The 19690-nt window shown below is 54.0% G+C and overlaps 1 protein-coding gene across 1 annotated transcript in view; it reads right to left on the reverse strand.

The window, feature by feature from the left end:
• LOC103124474 (uncharacterized) overlaps positions 1 to 19032 on the reverse strand; it is a 23484-nt gene extending 4452 nt beyond the window's left edge. Inside the window, exons 1-13 of the mRNA XM_060186527.1 lie at positions 18975 to 19032; positions 18864 to 18899; positions 17920 to 18204; positions 14166 to 14444; positions 13037 to 13084; positions 12762 to 12816; positions 12316 to 12538; positions 6305 to 6398; positions 4082 to 4178; positions 3657 to 3732; positions 1033 to 1093; positions 910 to 945; positions 132 to 425 (exon numbers count right to left, since the gene is read on the reverse strand). Of these exons, the coding sequence (XP_060042510.1) occupies positions 132 to 425; positions 910 to 945; positions 1033 to 1093; positions 3657 to 3732; positions 4082 to 4178; positions 6305 to 6398; positions 12316 to 12538; positions 12762 to 12816; positions 13037 to 13084; positions 14166 to 14444; positions 17920 to 18204; positions 18864 to 18899; positions 18975 to 19011 (1621 nt within the window). The 5' untranslated portion in view covers positions 19012 to 19032. The remainder of the gene's footprint in view (positions 1 to 131; positions 426 to 909; positions 946 to 1032; positions 1094 to 3656; positions 3733 to 4081; positions 4179 to 6304; positions 6399 to 12315; positions 12539 to 12761; positions 12817 to 13036; positions 13085 to 14165; positions 14445 to 17919; positions 18205 to 18863; positions 18900 to 18974) is intronic.
• Positions 19033 to 19690: the final 658 nt, after the last annotated feature.

A 19690-nucleotide genomic window follows, 5' to 3' on the forward strand; every position in this document is an offset into this window, starting at 1 on the left:
CAGCTTCCCAGCCTCCTTCTGCCCCCCCCCACCTGCTCTGTTCCCTCCAGCACAGCCAGGTGGCTCCCCAGTGCCCGGCTCTCCCTCCTGCAAAGGGCCAGTCCCAGGCCTGCCAGCTCAAGTCCACTCACCAGCCATGAACAGGGCCAGGGGGAGGCTGGGCAGGGACCAGCTGTCCCCCACCTGGTAGGAGCAGGTGTACAGCCCCGCGTAGGCTGCGGTCATGTTTGTGATGTGGAGAGAGACGCCGTAACTGGCCACCCTCAGCAACTCTGTGTCCCCGGCCACAGGGCAACCGTCTCTGTCAATCCTGTAAACTTTCTCGCCCAGCACTATCCTGGGCCCTTGGCACAGAATGATCACAGACTGCCCTCGCAGAACCAAGGATGTCGGCCCAGCCATGATGCGAGGTCGGGGGCCGAATTCTAGAAGCAGGGGCCAGGTGGTGGGTTCAGCGGTGCCTCTGCCCCTCACACCCACTCCCTTTCCCACCCTCTAAGAGCCAGAGGGGTGGACGCCACATTTCACCCAAAGGAGCTTGAGCGGGGAGGCCTGAAGTTCAACTCCTGGCACTGCAATGCCAGAGCTGAGCAGGGCTCCAGTCTAGTTCATAAAATAAAAAAAAAATTAAAACTAAACAACAGCAGTAGGGTGGAGTAGCCTGATGGTTATGCAGAGAGACTCTCCTGCCTAAGGCTCTGAGGTCCCAGGTTCAATTCCAGCAAAACCTTCAGCCAGAGCTGAGCAGGGTTATGGTAAAATAAATAAATAAATAAATAAATAAATAAATAAATAAATAAATAAATACAACAAATTACTAATGACATAGAAAACCCATTTCCCTGTACTCGGAGACCCCGAGAGCTAGCCTGTCCCCGATTCCCGAAGGGTTAGGAGAAAGATACTCACCCGTCAGTGCCTGAACTCTCCACCCAACACACCACCCTGGAAGGAGATCCTGGTGAGGACACCCCCTAAGAGAGCACCCCGCCTGCCCCCCACCAACTCTGCACCACAACTTCCCAGACTCACCCAGACAGAGCAGCGTGGGCAGCAGCCCAGCCATGATCCCCAGCCCCTGTGTGCCCTGGCCCTAGAAATGTGGAGCTGACTTCTCTGTGGGTGACTCTGCCCCCAGAAAGTGGGGGCGGGCAGCTTGGGTCCTCCCACCCTGAGAGTGATAGTTTCCTGTCCTATTTGTCAGCTTTCTCTGGGAGGGGCTGTGGAGAGTGTGAGTTCAAGATGTTCATCCGATCAACTGCAGGTGACAGCCATCCATAGCGGGCTCTGCTTCCATCCGCAAAACCCCGTGAACTTTTGCTCTGGTCTAGAAAGTCTCAAGAACGCGTCCTGGGGTGCCCGCCACCACAGGGCAGGAGCAGACAGCCAGTCCTGGGTCTGGTCTCAACAGCCTGTGAGCACAGGCTCCTCAGTGCTGAGCTTCCTCTTCCCAGGCTCTTGTATCCCCCCCTCCTTTCTTTTTAAAAGGATGAGAGAGAGAGAGAGAGAGAGAGAGAGAGAGAGAGAGAGAAGCGCAGGACACTAGGACGAGTGGTTCTGGCGACTGTGTTGTAAATCTCTCAATCTACCATGGAGATACCTTCCTCCCCTCCCCTCCGATGCCTTCTATTTTTTCAAAGTTAAGCAAACCTGTTTTGAACATATATTTCACTTACTGCATAGAGACAGACAGAAAATGATAGGAGAGGGAGAGACAGCAAGAAAGACACCGGCAGCCCTGCTTCACGGCTCATGAAACTTCTCCCCGCAGGTGGGGACAGAGGTCTGGAACCCAGGTCTTTGCAGGTGCACCACTGCCCAGCTCCTTGCTCTACGTCTGCCTTTATTTATGGCACGGGGTGACCCATCCTGAAGTTGTCTGTTTTTCTGTCCTTGCTGTGACATGTTTCCAGGGACAGACCTGGGGCCTCCTGCTCTCATGTGAGCCCCTCCCTGACCCCCTCTGTCTGCATGGAATTGGCCGCTGGCCGTGAGTATGTGGGCAGCCACCCACAGGTCGTCATGGCTGGGGGACAAGCAGCGTCAGTGATGCCACAGTGGTCAGCAGCTCCGTCCAGGGTGACAGGCTGGCCCTCGCACGGGACTGCGCCAGGGTGTCTGTTTCCAGTGTCACCCGGCAGTGTCTCAGAGAGGGTCAGGGTCTTGTTCTTCTGACACGCCAGCATTCAAGCCCCTCGTATCCCCTTCCCGCAAGGCCTTACCTCCAGTCTGACCCTGCCATAGCTCACCTGCCAGCCTCACTGTCAGGAGGTGACGTGGTGAGCTTACACCTCACCTGCACCACAACTGTGTAGGGCCATGTTGTTCTACCCCAGGATTTCGTCAGCTCTGAATTCATGGACTCCAATGCCTTTGCAGCCTCCAGCGGAATCAGCACAGCTCCACACATTCAGAACCCTCTCCTCCCACTAGGCTTCCTCCCCCCTCACACTGGCACCCGTGGGACCCTCAGGGAGACGCAGACAGCAGAGCCGTGTCTGTGACTCAGGCCCCGGCCGCACTTTGAGCAGAGGGTGTGATCTGAGCCGTCTGCGAGGGAAGAGAGAGGCCCCACCACACTGAGCTGAGACAGCCGCTGAGCTTCCTCACAGGGGATGACGATGACAGGACAGGCGTTGTTCCATGGGCATCTCTTCTCTATAGAACTAGGAGGATCCATAGGCATCCATCTGTCTGTCTGTCTATCTATTTTTATATCTATCTATCTATCTATCTCTCTGTCTACCTATCTAGTCTACCATTCATCTGTCAACCACTTCTCTTTCTGAGCACTAGGCACCACCTATTCTGAGCACACCACTATTTCCAGGGAACCATTCCCAGAACAAGACATTGCCCTCAGCTCCCTAGACACATCCTTCTGAGGATCCCTGGAAGCTGAGCTCTGGACCCCACTGCCCTTGCTCCCCAGCCCCAGACCTGAGGATGGCACTTGCATCTTATCAGGGTTTTCAAAGATAAAGAAACGTTGTCCCACCCACGGGACAGATATGGCTCCTCAGCTCAGTGTTTTGTCACCGGCATTCTGTTGGAGGCCAAGCACATGTGTGGGGTAAAGGCGTCGGCAATAGCTTCACCAAGAGCAGGACTGAGCAGCTTCAGACACCAACCAGCCCAAGCGCCCCAGATACTGTTTCCCGGTGGATCCTGTCAGCCCAGGAGACCTGGGTGAGCATTTTTGTGGTTTTAGCTCCTGCTTCTAAAGGTGTTTCCTTTCCCAACTAAACAAACCCCAAACAGGAACAATCGCTAACCTCACCAACATCTGTGTAGCCGGAGACAGATGAGGCAGCAGAGACATTCACACTTCTGGTTTCTTCCTGCCATTTTTATACAGACACGAGATGTGCCGTGGGACCGCAGTCAGCACCCCACCCCCACCCTCGCTGCCACCCCCCATGCATCCATCTAGGAGCCCCCGGCCCTCCAGGCTCACGGGTCCTGCAGCCTCTCCTGTCTGTCTACACCCGTCCTGCAGCCTGTCTTGTCTGTCTACACCTGTGCTGGGCTTGCTGGCTCAAGAGGTCATTCATTCATTCACCCACATCCCCTCCCCCGACAGGAGAGCTGCTAATGTCCCGGAGTGAGAGAGTGAGGGGTCAGGGCCACAGCCACGTGCTCACAGCCTCACTCACAACCCCCAGAATCTGGAAGGGTCCCTCCAGAAACCAGGAACACGGGGGTCTCGGTGAAGGACTAGGATGGGGGTCCCTAGGGATTGTGAGGGTCTGGATTAGAGGAAGCAGAAGGGAGTGGTGGAGAGGAGGAGGAGAAGCCCAGGGGAGGAGGGGCAGGGAAGCTTAGCAGGGATTGCAGAGGGAGGGGGATGAAGGCAGGATGCTGGGACTCTAGAATCAGGAAGAAAGAGACCAGAAAGGAGCCAGGGGACAACAGCCTGGGGACACACTGCAGAGCCTGCTCTCAGACCAGAGACTCACCACTGCTCCCCCCACTCCAGGGCCCAGTCCTGAGATGCTGACAGAGGCTCCCGGGCTGGTCTAAGCTCGGGGGGGGGGGGGGGGCTCCTCTGGGTGCAGGGCAGGTCCTGTGTTGGCTGCACCAGTCCTCGGCCAGCAGGACCCCCAGCACCAGGAGGACGAGGCCGGCCAGGCCCAGGCGCACTCGGTTCTCCGCAGAAGGAGCCCAGGCTGCGGATTCTGAGACAGAGACAGGGGCTGCAGGACAGGCCCTGAGGCATCATGGGAAAGTGCCCCAGACCTGGCTCAGTGTGCAAGAGGGGGCCTGCAGGGGCCTCCTACCCACCCAGGCAGGGGCCAGTGCCTCTTACCTCCTTTTCCCTCCTGACTGGGCAGCCGGGTGGTTGCAGTTGGGTTTTCTGGAGGGAGAGAGAGAGACAGACAGAGGAGGGCTGCTGGAGTGTCCAGGGCCCTCCTTGGAGCCCTGCCTGCTCCTTCCTGCCTGTTCTCTGGGGCTCAGCTCTCTCCTCAGTGAGCAGGACTGGGGCCTCTGGCTCCTCCGTGCTTCTGAATCTCCTCTCAGCCTCAGGAGCTCTGCACATGAGGTCCCTCTGCCTCTCCCGTTTTTTTTTATTATTAATATCAAATCAGAAATACCATGACTCTGATTTAATTTGGTTTCACAATCAAAGTTTGCCTCAAGCATATATATATATTCTTCTTTATCGGGGGATCAATGTTTTACATTCAAAGTGAATACAATAGTTTGTACATGCATAACATTTCTCAGTTTTCCACACAACAATACAACCCCCACTAGGTCTTCTGTCATGCTTTTCTAGGACCTGTACTCTCCCCCCATACCCCACCCACCTCAGAGTCTTTTACTTTGGTGCAATGTACCACAGATATATATTTTTATTTATAAAATAAAAGTATCAATAATACCATAGGATCAGAAGGGTACAATTCCACACAGTCCCACCACCAGAGTTCTGTATTCCATCCCCTCCACTGGAAGTTTCTATATTCTTTATCCCTCTGTGAGTATGAACCAAAAATTTTTATAGGGTGCAAAGGTGGGAGTTCTGGCTTCTGTCATTGCTTCTCCACTGGACATGGGTGTGTTGGCAGGTGGATCCACACCCCCAGCCTGTGTCTGTCTTTCCCTAGTGGGGCAGGGCCCTGGGGAGGGGAGGTTGCCGGGCTAGCGTGAGGGTGTTTCTTCCCAGGCACGTGCTCTCTGGGTTGGAGAGAACTCAACCAGAGCCAACCTGAGCTTCTGCTTACTCAGCGACTTTGGAGAGCAACCAGGAACTCATGGCAGAGCAGGAACGCAATGCATCTTTATTGATCAGAGACAACGCCTTCATATCTGTTGAAACAGAAGTAGCAAGTCAGAAAAGGAAATGGCTAGGAAAGGGGGTGGAGAAAAGGAAAGAGTGTGAAGATAGAAAGCTTCCATAGCAACTGTTGCAAAGGTTTTAAACAGTGGGATTAATCAATACCCTGCAGGCAGGGCGGGTGTCAGGCAAAACAATGGTATGTAAATAGACCACAGCATCAGCAATGGCCAGAGCAGGGGGCTGCCCGACACTAGAGGCTCCAGGACACAGTGGTGAAGTCTTCTGCCCAGGGTAGTCAGGTTGGCGTCATGGTAGCAACGGCAACTTGGTGGCAGAGTATGGGAGCTGAAGGGTTGACTTCCCACTCCTGGCATCTCTGGACACACTCTGAAGTGAAACATGTCGAAGTGGTGCTGGTTGTATTGATTTGGTTGAGATCAGCAGATGCAGTATCATTTGGTATGGATTGAGAGAAGCATGTGGGAAAGAGAGCCCCACCCTAGAGGTCCCAGGACTGGGAGAAATATGCTTTTTTTATTATTTAAGAAACAAAACCATAGAATAAGAGGGGTACAATTCTGCACAATTCCCATAACCCGATCTCCACATCCCACCCCCTTCCCTGATAGCCTTCCCATTCTCTATCTCTCTGGGAATATGGATCCAGGGTCGTTGTGGGTTGCAGAGGGTGGAAGGTCTGGCTTCTATAATTGCTTCCCCGTTGAACATGGGCATTGACTGGTTGATCCAAATATGGGTTTTATAGAGAATGGGGGCGATTCCTGCTGCCTTAGGGCTTAAGAGGGCAATAGCTAGTTATTGCTATAACTAAGTTACATGGACATTTGGCTGACTTTGAAAATCCCGTGGTTAGGATTTGCCGTGTCATACAGGGCCTCACCATGATTTATGTGGTTTAATGCGGTATCTTATAGAGTGACACAACCAGTTGCCAAGCAGATATTTTTTAGAAATCCCCCGAGTGAGACTGCTGGCAGGTGTGTCCTTTGTTGCACTGACCTGTGAAGCTTAGTGTGGCAACTCCAGGACCATTGCTGAGAATATGCTCCAAGTGTGGATACAGCCCGGCCCCTGTATTGTCGGGCAGCCTGGCCTGTGTCAGAGAATCCACAGATGGCCAATGGAAGGAGCTGGAAGTACCCGGTGACCCCGCAGTGCCACTGCAGGCACGTGTCCCAAGGATAGAAACACAGGTTCCCAAGGGGACCTGCGCCCCTCTGTTCACAGCGGCCCTGTTCTCACCAGCTTGAACACACAAGGGCAGATGGCTGTTGACATCAGGATTTTAAATTGTGGCTTCAAGAGCTCTATGCTGGCCCCAGAGTTCCTGCTTCTCTTTCTCATCTGAGCAAGCTTTCAGGCTCTGTCCCACAACCCCAGACTCACAGCCTCTGCGGAAGTCTGTCTGGATCCAACTTTCTCCCCCGCTGCCTGGAGTCAAGTGAACTTGGGGAGGATGTGTGTGTGTGTGTGTGTGCATGTGTGTGTGTGTGTATATATATACACACTGCACAGCCTCTGAACCCGGTTTACTAAGAGGCTAGATGGCTGTCCTGTCTCACTGGAGGTGCACCTCATCGTGAGAGTGAGACTTCCACCCATACCTGTGAATGAGGCTCTTACCCCAGAGATAGGAGACAGCGAGTGACAGGAGAAGAGGGAGAAGGGGGCCCAGCATACCCTGGTGGGAGGCAACCGGGGGACCTCACAAAGTTAAGAGTAGAAATGCCATTTCCCCCCAGGAAACTCAGGATGGGCATGGAGATAGGACACGGGCCTTTCAGGCGGGCAGCATAGCTCCCTGGGAGGGGGCCAGCCTTGTCCTGTACATGACTCGGGCTTGAGCCTGGTTCTTGTTGTCAAGGGGGGGAGGTATTTCCCTTTATCTCTCTTTCTACCTGAGAAAAGTCTGTGAGCAGTGAAGCTCAGGTGATGACAAAAGTCAAGGAAGAAAGAAAGAAAGAAAGAAAGAAAGAAAGAAAGAAAGAAAGAAAGGAAGGAAGGAAGGAAGGAAGAAAGAAAGAAAGAAAGAAAGAAAGGAAGAAAGAGAGAAAGAGAGAAAGGAAATAAAGAATTGTGTCTCGTGATGGGGGAAGTGGTTCAGCAGGACTTGTGAGGCCCTGAGTTCAGTCCCTAGCACCATTTAAGCCAGAGCAGTGTTCTAGACAATCTCTCCCCCTCACAAACCATGGAAATCCATAAGAAAAGAAAAAGCTACCACAGGATCCGGCCGACCGTGTCCGGGCCTCTACCAGGAAAAACAAGGCAACACTAACTTGAAGAGCTGTGCACGTGACCATGTTCCCTGTGAGGCAGTCGGCAGGCGCCAGGGCCGGAAAGCCCCCGGGCGGCCGCAAGAGCAGGTAGAAAGGATGGTGGGGCCAGCCAGGTGCGTGTTGGGGCAGCGCTCAGCTTAGCGAGACAAAACCCTCTGTTCTCTACATGTCAAGTGACAGAAGTCAGAGGGAGAAAAGCAGGCAGCTGCTGGCTACACACACGGGACACAGAAACAAAACCAAACGAAAACAAACTTAGACTCCGAGGAGGACAAGACTCCGAGTGGTAGTGGGGGGCAGTGGGGGGAAAGGCATCTTCTGTGTGGAGGCCGGGCAAGCATTTTCCTGGTGAACGGGATGTGGCCGACACAGGTGTGGCTCACGATGCCACACGCCTGCAGCCTCGGTGACGTTATAAGCTGATGCCACTTCAACATGAATCCATAAGATGTTTTTATGAAGAAGGCATTGCATACCAGAGGATGTGACGCCTTTTAAGTGAAATTGAAAAAATACAAAGGCTTTGACTGAGCTTGATGGTTCAGCAAAAGACTCATGCCTGAGGCTTAAGGCCCCAGGTTCAAGCCTCAGCACTGCCAGAAACCAGAGCTGAGTAGTGCTTAATGAAAAAAAAAAAGTGGGGTGGTAGTGGCGCAACTGGTTGAGCACAAACATTACAATACACAAGGGTCCGGGTTCAAGTCCCCAGTCGCCACCTGCTGCATGGGGAAAGCTTCACAAGTGGTGAAGCAGGCTGCAGATGTCTCTCTATCTCTCACCCTCTCTATTTCCCTCTGAATTTCTGGCTGTCTCTATCCAATAAATAAATAAAGATAATTATAAAATAAAGTATTTACTTATGACACACATCAGTCAAATTGTTGTTAGCTGAAGCTGAAGCCATCTACCAGAGAAACACTGTGAAATGTTAATAATAATGTGAAATGAATAATAAGGAACTATTATTATCCTGGACAGATGACCTCATCAAAGTGTTCTAAAACTTCCCCTCTCCAGAGCCCTACCCCACTAGACAAGCTTTTCCCCACTAGGGAAAGATACAAACAGGCTGGAGGTGTGGATTCACCTGGCAACATCCATGTTCAGCAGAGAAGCAATTACAGAAGCCAGAACTCCCACCTTCTGCTCCCCATAAAGAATTTTGGTCCATACTCCTAGAGAGATAAAAATAGAGCAGCTTCCAATGGAGGGAATAGGACACAGAGCTCTGCAAGAGGGAACTGTATAGAATTGTCCCCCTGTTATCCTACAATCTTGTTAATCATTACTAAATCACTAATAAAATTTTTAAAAAGAAAAATAGTATTGTGCACTATTAAACAGTTCCCAGCACACTTTACACCAGGACTAAGCAGGGCACTGGTCTTCCCTCCTTCTTTCTTATAACAGTACTTGAAAAACCAAATAGTAAATATGGAAGAGCTTAGCCTGCCAGAGCAGCAATTTGTGTCTGAGGCCTCAGAGGCCCCAGGCTCAATCCCTGGCTTATGTCAGAGCTGAACAAGACTCTGGTCTCATTCTTTCTCACAATAAAACAGAAACCACACCCTTATAAAGTGACCTTTAAAAAAGGGGGGTCAGGAGTCAGGCTGTAGCGCAGTGGGTTAAGCACAGGTGGCGCAAAGCACAAGGACTGGCATTAGGATCCCGGTTCGAACCCCGGCTCCCCACCTGCAGGGGAGTCGCTACACAGGCGGTGAAGCAGGTCTGCAGGTGTCTATCTTTCTCTCCTCCTCTCTGTCTTCCCCTCCTCTCTACATTTCTCTCTGTCCTATCCAACAACAACAACAATAATAACTACAACGATAAAACAACAAGGGCAACAAAAGGGAATAAATAAATAAAATAAATATTAAAAAAATAAAATAAAAATAAAAAAGGGGGTCAGGCGGTAGCTCAGCGGGTTAAGCGCAGGTAGCACAACGCACAAGGACCGGCGTAAGGATCCTGGTTCGAGCCCCCGGCTCCCCACCTGCAGGGGAGTCGCTTCCCAGGTGGTGAGGCAGGTCTGCAGGTGTCTGTCTTTCTCTTCCCCTCTCTGTCTTCCCCTCTTCTCTCCAATTCTCTCTGTCCTATCTAACAATCACAACAACACCCATAACAACAATGACTACAACAATAAAACAAGGGCAACAAAATGGAATAAATAAATAAATAAATATTTTTTAAAAATTTTTTTAAAAAGGAAAATATCTCCAATTTTTGAAAACTAGAATTTCAGAAGACAAGTGAGGATAAGGACACTTACAAGGAGAGATGATGCAAGAAAGCCTATTCCGTGCACTCAGCAACAGTGCAATCTGAGTGCCTGCCTGCCCACCCGCCCGTCCGTCTGTCCCTGTGACCCACCAAAGTGCCCCGGCAGGTCTGGAGAAGAAAGCAAAGGGGCCATGGACAGAGCTGGGATTTCTCTGAGTCAGAGGAGCGCCCTTGGTAGAAGATGATGAGCCAGGTCCTTTGGAAGAAGCTGAGCTGAAGTTCCAGGGGAAAGGGGGAAAAAAGAGAAGAGGTTGAGAGATGCAGATCTGGACGTCATGTTGGAGAAATGGCGTTCAGGGCGCTCGTGGGGTCCACGCAGAGAAAGGGGTCACCCAAGAGCCCTGAGCCCTGGGAACCTGAAGGCTGCACAGTCCGGCTCTGCGAGCTGAGCGGAGAGACAGGCCTCTTCGGAGGACGGAATGGCCCAACGCACTGAGCCAGTCCAGTGTGGGTTCCAGGAAGCTCAGCAGTGTTTTCATAGAGAAGCCAGCTGCCAGTGGGTGGAGGACAGACTGCCGGCATCTGGGGAAATGCTCTCCAGACCACGGGCCAGAGGGCGCAGAGGCGGGCATGACTCTGCAGTGTCTCCACCACCCGACATCTGGCTCCCGTTCTGGCAGGAAAGCTTGTGTCCCAGTGGTGGACAGGGGACACCATGGCCTCAGGTCTCTGCTGAGAAGAACCTGCATTCCCTCCTAGGGCAAAGGGGAGGGAGGCAGAGGGGACAGGTCTGGCAGAGGAGCAGAGGCCTGATTTATTTTCATGGGTGAATTAATCACACCAGAGCCCTGCTCTGTTCTAGCTTATGATGGTGCTGGGGACTGAACCTGCAAACTCAAAGACTCAGCACGAAAGTCAGTTTGCATAACCATTACGTTGTCTCCCCAGCCCCAGAGGTCTTCTTTAGAGATGCTTTAATAGGGGCCAGGTGGTGGCACACCTGGTTAACAGCACACACTATAGCATGCAAGAACATGGGTTCAAGCCCCTTGGTCTCCACCTGCAGGGGGGAAGCTTTGCGAGTGGTGTAGCAGGGCTGCAGGTGTCTTTGTTTTTCTCCCCCTCTCTATCTCTTTGATCTATCTAATAAAATAAATATGAATTTTTAAGATCAATTTATTTATGAACATGACAGAGAGAGAGAAGCAGAACGTGGTTCTGGCAGATGCAGTGTTGGGGACCACACTCAGGGCCTCAGGCTTCCAAGGCCAGTACTAACAGAAATTAAACTGGTCCCCATCCGCTCCCTCTCCCTCATTCTGCAGTGTCTTGTATGCAGGGCAGTGAAGCGGGCAGGTGGGGGGGCAGACTGGAGCCGGTCTGGGGGCCGCACTGACGCTGTGGCACATCTCTGTCCAGTCTCCCGTGGTCAGGTGCTGAGGCCGGCTCACCTCTCGGCTACTCAGAGTCGCTGGGGGTCAATGGATGCAGGATCTCTTGGGGTGAGCACTCCGTATTCTTTGCAGGGGTAACTGGAGCTTGTGGACATCTGTCAGTAGCCGTGCTTCATTTGTCCATCTCGCTTTGGGATGAAGACTGTAGTTTGATGTCGACTGAGAAATCCCCAGCTCTGAGGACCGCGGAGGAAGAACAGGAAGGAGAAGAGTGAACTCCGTTGGGGGCATCTGGGCTGAGGTGGCCAGTGGTGCTCTGATTCCCGGGAACAATGGTGGCTAGTGCTCACACTGGCCTTGACTCACTCGTGCAGGCACTCATGAGTCAGGGGACTTGGCGAATGTGCTTCCAGGGACGGAACTCAGCACCTCAGGCTTGAGAGTCTGACGTTTTATTCGCGCTGCCACCTCCTGGGTCTTCAGCTGGCTTTTTGCCTCCCTCCCTCCCTCTCCTATCTCTCTTTTCTTTTCTTCCTTTCTTCCCTTCTGTCTTTCTCTCTCTCTTTCCCTTTCTTCATTTTTTCTCTCTTTCTTTCTCCCATCTCCCTCCCTCCCTCCCTCCCTCCCTTCCTTCCTTCCTTCCTTTCTTTCTTCTCTCTGTTTCTCCCTTTCTGTCTCACACATATATGACTTGACACATAAGCTGACTTTTTGGCCCTTTTCAAAGTCCAGAGGGAGAAGCAAGGAAGGTCACTCTGGGGGGCTGGGGTGGAGGCTGAGGCTGACTGAAACCCAGGGGCCACCTGTTTCCTCTCTGCTGATTGCAGCCTCATCTCCCGGCCGGCTCCACCGTCCCCCCTGAGCAAGGCCTGAGCGACCTCTTCAGAGAAGGAGAGAAGCCAAAGCAGAGAGGAGATATTCCCACAGTCACGCTGTACTGGAAGGGTTGTTTCTTTGTTGTCAGAGTGAGTCAAATGTTGCTTTGCACAAAGATCCCCAGAAGCTGAAGAGACCATGGTGTCTGTGCCATGGACAGTTAGAGTCCTTCTCTCCCACCTGCTGAAGGGTCTAGGGGCCCCATCAAACCCCACGCTGCCCACAGCCCCCCGGCAAGACTGACTTCCTTCTCCCACCCCAGACCAAGGCCAAGTTCCGCTCTCAGTTCCGCCTCCTCTGACTGCTGGTCCAGAACCTTCTCCAGCGAGAAGCCCTCCCGGTCTCCCCCGGAGCTGGCCTGTGGCTGTGCCAGTCTTCCACCAGGAGCACCACGACGGTCAGCAGCACCAGGACGACCAGGCCAGCCCGCAGGAGGTTCTGGGTCGAGAGGTCCCAGAGGCCGGGGTCTGGGGTGGGGGGCAGAGCCGTCTGTCGGGAGAAGCAGGAGCCTCCAGGGACCCCCTCCCCTGTCCTTTCTATATAAGTTTCTTCTGTTGAGTTTTGGGGCCAGGGCTCTGCTCAGCTGTGGGTGCTTCACCTGGGGCCTCCCGTCCCACGTGCAAGTCCCATGAGCTCCCACTGCGCTGCCCTGCCTCCCTCCTTGGCCTTGAGCACCACAGCCCCACTCACTTCCTACCATCCTGGAATCCGGGCTCTGTGACTGACAGGTAGGCGTCCCAGGCATCTGCAGAGGAAGCAAGGAGGAGAGAGTCTGCCGGGCGGGCGCAGTGGGGGCTCCAGGCTCCAGGCCCTGGGGGCCCAGGAGCCCTCCTCCCCCAGCTCAAGAGCTCTCAGAGGGCCTGAAGGCCGAGCCAGGCTGGGCCGCACCCGGATCCTCAAGCAGCCCACATCCCGTGGCCGTGGCTCACGATCTGGGGAGCCTAGAGGAAGCCTTACTCACTCACCAGGAGAGCTGGTGTCTGCCGGGGCTGAGCTGCTGTTCTCAAGGCCGTCTGCCACAGAGAAAGGGGAGACTCAGGGCTTGGGGCTCCTGCACCCTCACCCACCCCGCCCGGCCCCCCCTCAGGCCAGGGTCAGTCAGCCTGGATCCTGGGGAGGCCCTTGAGGAGACAGGCTGGGAGTTACCTCACTCACCTCTACCTGTCCAGGTGCTAACTCTCCACACCTGTCCTCCCACCCACGGCACCTCCTGTGCCCTCTATCACTTCCCCTGTGTCTTCTCCCCTCCCCCCGTCCCCTCTCTCCCTCCCTCCTGTCCCCTCTCTCCTCCCTCCTGTCCCCTCGCTCCTCCCTCCTGTCCCCTCACTCCTCCCTCCTGTCCCCTCTCCCCTCCCTCCTGTCACCTCTCTCCCCTCCCTCCTGTCACCTCTCTCCCCTCCCTCCTGTCCCCTCTGTGACTCCCTCCTGCCCCCTCTCTCCCCTCCCTCCTGCCCCCTCTCTCCCCTCCCTCCTGTCCCCTCTCTCCTCCCTCCTGTCCCCTCTCCCCTCCCTCCTGTCCCTTCTCACCTCCCTCCTGCCCCCTCTCTCCCCTCCCTCCTGTCCCCTCTCCCCTCCCTCCTGTCCCCTCTCTCCCCTCCCTCCTGTCCCCTCTCCCCTCCCTCCTGTCTCCTCTCCCCTCCCTCCTGTCCCCTCTCTCCCCTCCCTCCTGCCCCCTCTCTCCCCTCCCTCCTGTCCCCTCTCCCCTCCCTCCTGCCCCCTCTCTCCTCCCTCCTGTCCCCTCTCCCCTCCCTCCTGTCCCCTCTCTCCCCTCCCTCCTGTCCCCTCTCCCCTCCCTCTTGCCCCCTCTCTCCCCTCCCTCCTGTCCCCTCTCCCCTCCCTCCTGCCCCCTCTCTCCTCCCTCCTGTCCCCTCTCCCCTCCCTCCTGCCCCCTCTCTCCCCTCCTTCCTGTCCCCTCTCTCCCCTCCCTCCTGTCCCCTCTCCCCTCCCTCCTGTCCCCTCTCTCCCCTCCCTCCTGTCCCGTCTCTCCTCTCCCTCCTGTCCCCTCTCACCCCCCGCTGCCCCCTCTCTCCCCTTCCCACCCCAGCTTTGGTCGCATGGCCCAGAGAGGACGTAGTAGAGACAGGGCCTCCTCACCTATGACCAGGAGCCTGAGAGGCTCACTGGGGAAAGACCAGGCGTAGTCGTTGTAGGAGCCAAAGCACCTGTAGGTGCCCCTGTGAGCCGTGGTCACCGGGCCCAGGGCGAAGGCCACCTGACCGGCGCCGTGTCTGCTCTGGGGCTTGCTGCCCTGACCCTTCTTGACCAGAAAAAACTTGCTGGTAGCCGCCTCCAGGTGGCAGTAGAAGGTCACGTCCTCTCCCGGCGTCACCCGCGGCCCAGGATGCACAGAGAGGCGGGGGGTGTCATACAGTTCTGCGGGGAAGAGGGGGCTTCTTGGGGCCACCTCCCTCCTGTGCCCACTTCCTCTGAGGCTGGCTGCCACGTCCAGCGGCCACTGCGGTCCCTCCTGGCTCCTCAGCGTGGAGGTGGACGTGGTCTTCCCTTCCAGGCTGAGACCTGACCGCACACCCTGGCTTCGGGTACTGGGAATATCGCCCCAAGGCCTGCCCTCCCTCAGGAGAAATGCAGGTTTCCAGGGGTGGGCGAGACATTGCTGTGTTTGTCTGTTTAAGCATGCATCACTTACACTTTTTAAAGTTCTGATTATTTGGTCAGACAGAGAGGAATTGAGAGGAAAGGGGAGGAGAGAGGGACAGAGAGACACCTGCAACCTTGCTTCACAGCTGTTGATGTGACAGGGGCTTGAACCCAGGTCCTTGTGCGGGGGAACGTGTGCACTTAACCAGGTGTGTCACTGGCCCCACTGTATTTATTAATTATGATCTAAAAAGTCTGACTCAGTTCTAGGGTTTCCTGCAGGTGCATACCATGCTCCTAGCACTTTTTTTTTTACTCTTCTTAATTTAGATAAAAGGGGGGCAGGAGGGAGAGAAAAAGGAGGGAGGAGACACCACAGCACAGCTCTAGCATTCACAGGGTCCCCTGGTGCCATGGCATATGCATATGTATATGTCACAGTGCACAAGGACCCAGGTTCAAGCCCCCATCCCCCACCTGCAGGGGGAAAACTCTGTGAGTGATGAAGCAGGGATGCAACAGGTGTCTCGCTGCTTCTCATCCTATCTATCTCCCCCTTTCCTCTCAATCTCTGGTTGTATATCAAATAAAGAATGGTAATACAGGGGAACAAAGCTTCCACATTGAATGAAGCCGCCACAAACATAAAAAGACCAACTACTCATGGAAAGAGAATACTTACACCTCACACATCCAGTGATGGATTGATATTGAGAACAAATAAATAAATCATACAAGTTGACAACCCCCTCAACAACAAAATACAGTTTAAAGTGTGAAGACTCTCGGGCATGTACCCAGTGGACACTCAAGCACTAATTCGAAGGGACACAGGCAGCCCTGTATTAATAGCTGCATTATTCACAACAGCCAAAGAGTGGAAGCAGACTAGATGCCCATCAGCAGATGACTGGCTAAAGAAGTGCAGGATTTAAATTCCATGAAATACTACTCTGCCATCAAAAAGATGATATTGTATCCTTTGGGACAACATGGATGGCACTGGAGGTGATGGTGCTTAGCGAAATAAGTAAAGAGATGAAAGACAGCGGCCAGACGGTTTCACTCGTGTGGAATCTAGAGAGCTGATTCACATGGAATTGCCAAAAAAAAAAAAATCCAAACAAAACAGAAGCCAGCAAACAGTTTGTAAGACTTGTGAGAACTCTGGTGGTTTCTTTGGGAGGTGGGAGGATGGGGACACAGAACACTGGTGGTGGGTGTGTTGTGGAACTATACACTAGTCTGACAATCTTGTAACAAACTATTAATAACAAATTTAAAAAAAAAAAAAGCAAGGTGTGTAGAATTCCAGGATAAATACTTCTCCAAAGATATGTCCCATGGACGTGTTTATCAGGAAAATGGCTTAAAATTTAGACCACAGAGAGCTACCACCTTACATCTGAGAGATGGCTCCCATCAACAAAACAGGAAATGGCACAGGACACGCAGAACAAAGAGCCCCGACGCTCTGCGGGCAGGAGTGCTAACTGGTGCCGCCCCGTGGGGAACGGTGGGCAGACCCTCAGATACAAGTGGGAATGCCTTCTGAGCCAGCACAGCCCCCCTAAGCCCGGCTCCCAAGGACACAGAAACACTAACTCCAAAGGGTATGTGGCCTCTCGTGCTCACAGCTACACTACTTGCCAACGTCAGAATGTGGAAGCAGTGACAATGTCCCCTGACACATGACTGGGTACAGAAGCTATGGTTACAGTGATTTCTGTCCCTGGGCTTTAAGCAAAGCACTGGTCAGCTCTGACATACGGTGGTGCTGGGGACCGGACTGGACCTTAGAGCCTCAGGTATGAAAGTCTTTTGCAGAAACCATTGTGCTGGCTTTCCAGTCCTAGACTCCATGGAATGCCACTCTGCAACTTCAAAAGATGACATTGTATCTTCAGGACAAAGTGGAGAGAACTGGAGGAGATTGTTCCAAGCAAAAGAAAGAAAGAAATGAAAGAAAACTGCAGGGCAGTTTCACTTATGTGTGGAATACAGCTGACTACAGCACATGAAATAACAACAATAATAATAAGCAGGGGTGGGCAGGGGCACACCCAGATGAGCATACACGTCACCATGCACTAGGATCTGGGTTCAAGCCCCCAGCCCTCACCTGTAGGGAGGAAGCTTCACAAGTGGTGAAGCTGAGCTGCAGGTTCCTATCTACCTATCTCTCCCTGCCCTCTGAATTGCTTTCTGTTCTAGCAAAATAAATTTTTCAAAAAGTATTAAATAAATAATAAATACCACCAATCAGGTATTTATTATTCAAAATTATTGTTTATCAAAACTCTGAAAACCAGGGTGAGGGTAGATAGCACAGTGGTTATGCAAAAAGACTTTCCTGCCTGAGGCTCACAGGTCTCGGGTTCAGTCCCCGGCACCACCACCAGTCAGAGCTGAGCAGGGCTCTGGTGAGAAAAAAAACCTAAAAACCTTAGGGTTACCGGCGGTGGAAGGGGGGATCATCTGGTGTGACGGCACAGGAACCCCAGTGCTGGATGTGGTGCACTGGACATATACATACATGTGTGTGTGCGTGTGTGTGTGTGCGTGCATGTGTATGGGGGGTGTGTCCATGTGTGTGTGCATGTGTGTGCATGTGTGTGTCTGTGTGTGTGTATGTATGGTGTGTGTGTGCCTGTGTGTGCATGTGTGTGTGGTGTGTGTCCATGTGTGTGTCCATGTGTGTGTGCATGTGTGTGGTGTGTGTGTGTGTGTGTGCATGTGTCTGTATGTGTGCGTGTGTGTGCATGTGTGCATGTGTGTGTCCGTGTGTGTGTGGTGTGTGTATGTCCACGTGTGTGTGCATGTGTGAGTGTGGTGTGTGTGTGCATGTGTGTGTGTGTCCTTGTGTGCGTGTGCATGTGCGTGTGTGAAACTGTGCCACTTAGATTTCATAACATTGTGAACTTGTGTTAATTCAATAAAAAAAAAACACCAAGAAGCAGTCCTTCCAGTCCAGAGACCCACCTCGGAGGGTGGGGACACAGAGCTCTAGTGGTGGTGTGGTACCATACGCTAGAATCTTAAAATCTTCTAACCTTCTATAAACCACAAATTAATTAATTAATTAAAAATTGAAAGAAAAAAAACAAAGCAACCATCTCCAATGCCCCTTCTTGGAGGACCTGGCTCAAGCCTGCCCCTGGGACACAGAGGCCAGCTGTGCCGGGAAGTGGCCAGCAGACCCCGAGGTGGGTGAATGCCCCCAGCCCCCCCAGCCCCCCCCCCCCGTCACCTGTCACCACCAGCTCCAGGATGTTGCTGGGCTCTGACCATTGCTCAGGGCCACGGTAGCAGCAGCGGTAGCGGCCGGCAGTGTGCAAGGTCATGGCTGGCACGAGGAAATCCATTCGGTCCCTCCTGCCCCGCGGCTCAGGCCTCCTGGACGCCAACAGCTGGCCCCCAAAGTGCAGCTGGTACTCGAGGGCCTGGGTGGCACCCTGGCACCGGAGCATAACCGGCCGCCCCTGGGGCACCATGGAGCTGGGCCTGGCCGCCAGCAGCGGTGTGGGAAGGGGCTCTGGGAGGAAACACAGGCTGGGCCGGGGCAGGAGCCCCAGACCCACCAGGGGTCCCCCCACTCCAGCTGTCGGCCTGCACCCACAGGGTCACCCTGTCCCCCACAGGGAAGGGTCCCCACACCCCCTCCTCCAGCTGTTGGCCTGCACCCACAGGGTCACCCTGTCCCCCACAGGGAGGGCTCCCCACGCCCCCTCCTCCAACTGTCGGCCTGCACCCACAGGGTCACCCTGTCCCCCACAGGGAGGGCTCCCCACGCCCCCTCCTCCAGCTGTCAGCCTGCACCCACAGGGTCACCCTGTCCCCCACAGGGAGGGCTCCCCACGCCCCCTCCTCCAGCTGTCGGCCTGCACCCACAGGGTCACCCTGTCCCCCACAGGGAGGGCTCCCCACGCCCCCTCCTCCAACTGTCGGCCTGCACCCACAGGGTCACCCTGTCCCCCACAGGGAGGGCTCCCCACGCCCCCTCCTCCAGCTGTCAGCCTGCACCCACAGGGTCACCCTGTCCCCCACAGGGAGGGCTCCCCACGCCCCCTCCTCCAGCTGTCAGCCTGCACCCACAGGGTCACCCTGTCCCCCACAGGGAGGGCTCCCCACGCCCCCTCCTCCAGCTGTCGGCCTGCACCCACAGAGTCACCCTGGGCCCCAGGAAGGACTCACCCATTTGGGTGCTGGTCTTCTGGCTCAGACACAGCCCTGGAGGATGGGAAGGGTGAACTGGGTGCCACCTCCCCACCCCACCCCCAAGCCCAGCCCTCCTGGTAGACTCACCAAGGACCCAGAGCAAGGCAGCCAGGGCGGGCGGCATGGCACGGGTTTACACAGAACACTGAGCCCTCAGGACACGGATGAGGGAGGTGGCACTGGATGGGGTCACTCAGGGCTCTTAGCCCTGCCCTGCCCTGGGGGAGGCCCAGGAAGAGGCACTCAGCCTCCCTCTGCTCACCCTGTGGTCTCAGCAAGGCCTCCGCTACCACACCTGCCCCTCCCAAACGTGTTGGTGGCTCAGTGTCTCAAAAAGAAATGAACAATTACTTCAGTGTCTTTTAAACAGAAATTAATCCATTTTTAAAAAGGTTTATTCGTTTATTTATTGTTTTAATTTCACAGGTCTAAGAAATTGAGAGGGAAGCGGGATAGAAAAGGAAGATGAACAGAGAGAGACACCTGCAGCCCTGCTCCGTCTCTCAGGAAGCTTCCCCCCTGCAGGTGGGGACTAGAGGCTTGAACCCGGATCCTTATGCATGGGGATATGTGTGCTCAAACAGGTGTGCCACCACCCAGCCCCAATTAACCACTTTTTATGACAGAGAAAGAAAAAGAAAGAAAGAAAGAAAGAAAGAAAGAAAGAAAGAAAGAAAGAAAGAGAGAAAGAGAGAAAGAGAGAGAGAGAGAGAGAGAGAGAGAGAGAGAGAGGAAGGGCCCATTAGCACTGGGGACCCAAGGCCCTGAGTGTGAACACTATTGATTATTTAGACCCTGAATCT

This window comes from Erinaceus europaeus, chromosome 2 (assembly GCF_950295315.1).
Source record: "Erinaceus europaeus chromosome 2, mEriEur2.1, whole genome shotgun sequence".
Taxonomy (NCBI): domain Eukaryota; kingdom Metazoa; phylum Chordata; class Mammalia; order Eulipotyphla; family Erinaceidae; genus Erinaceus; species Erinaceus europaeus.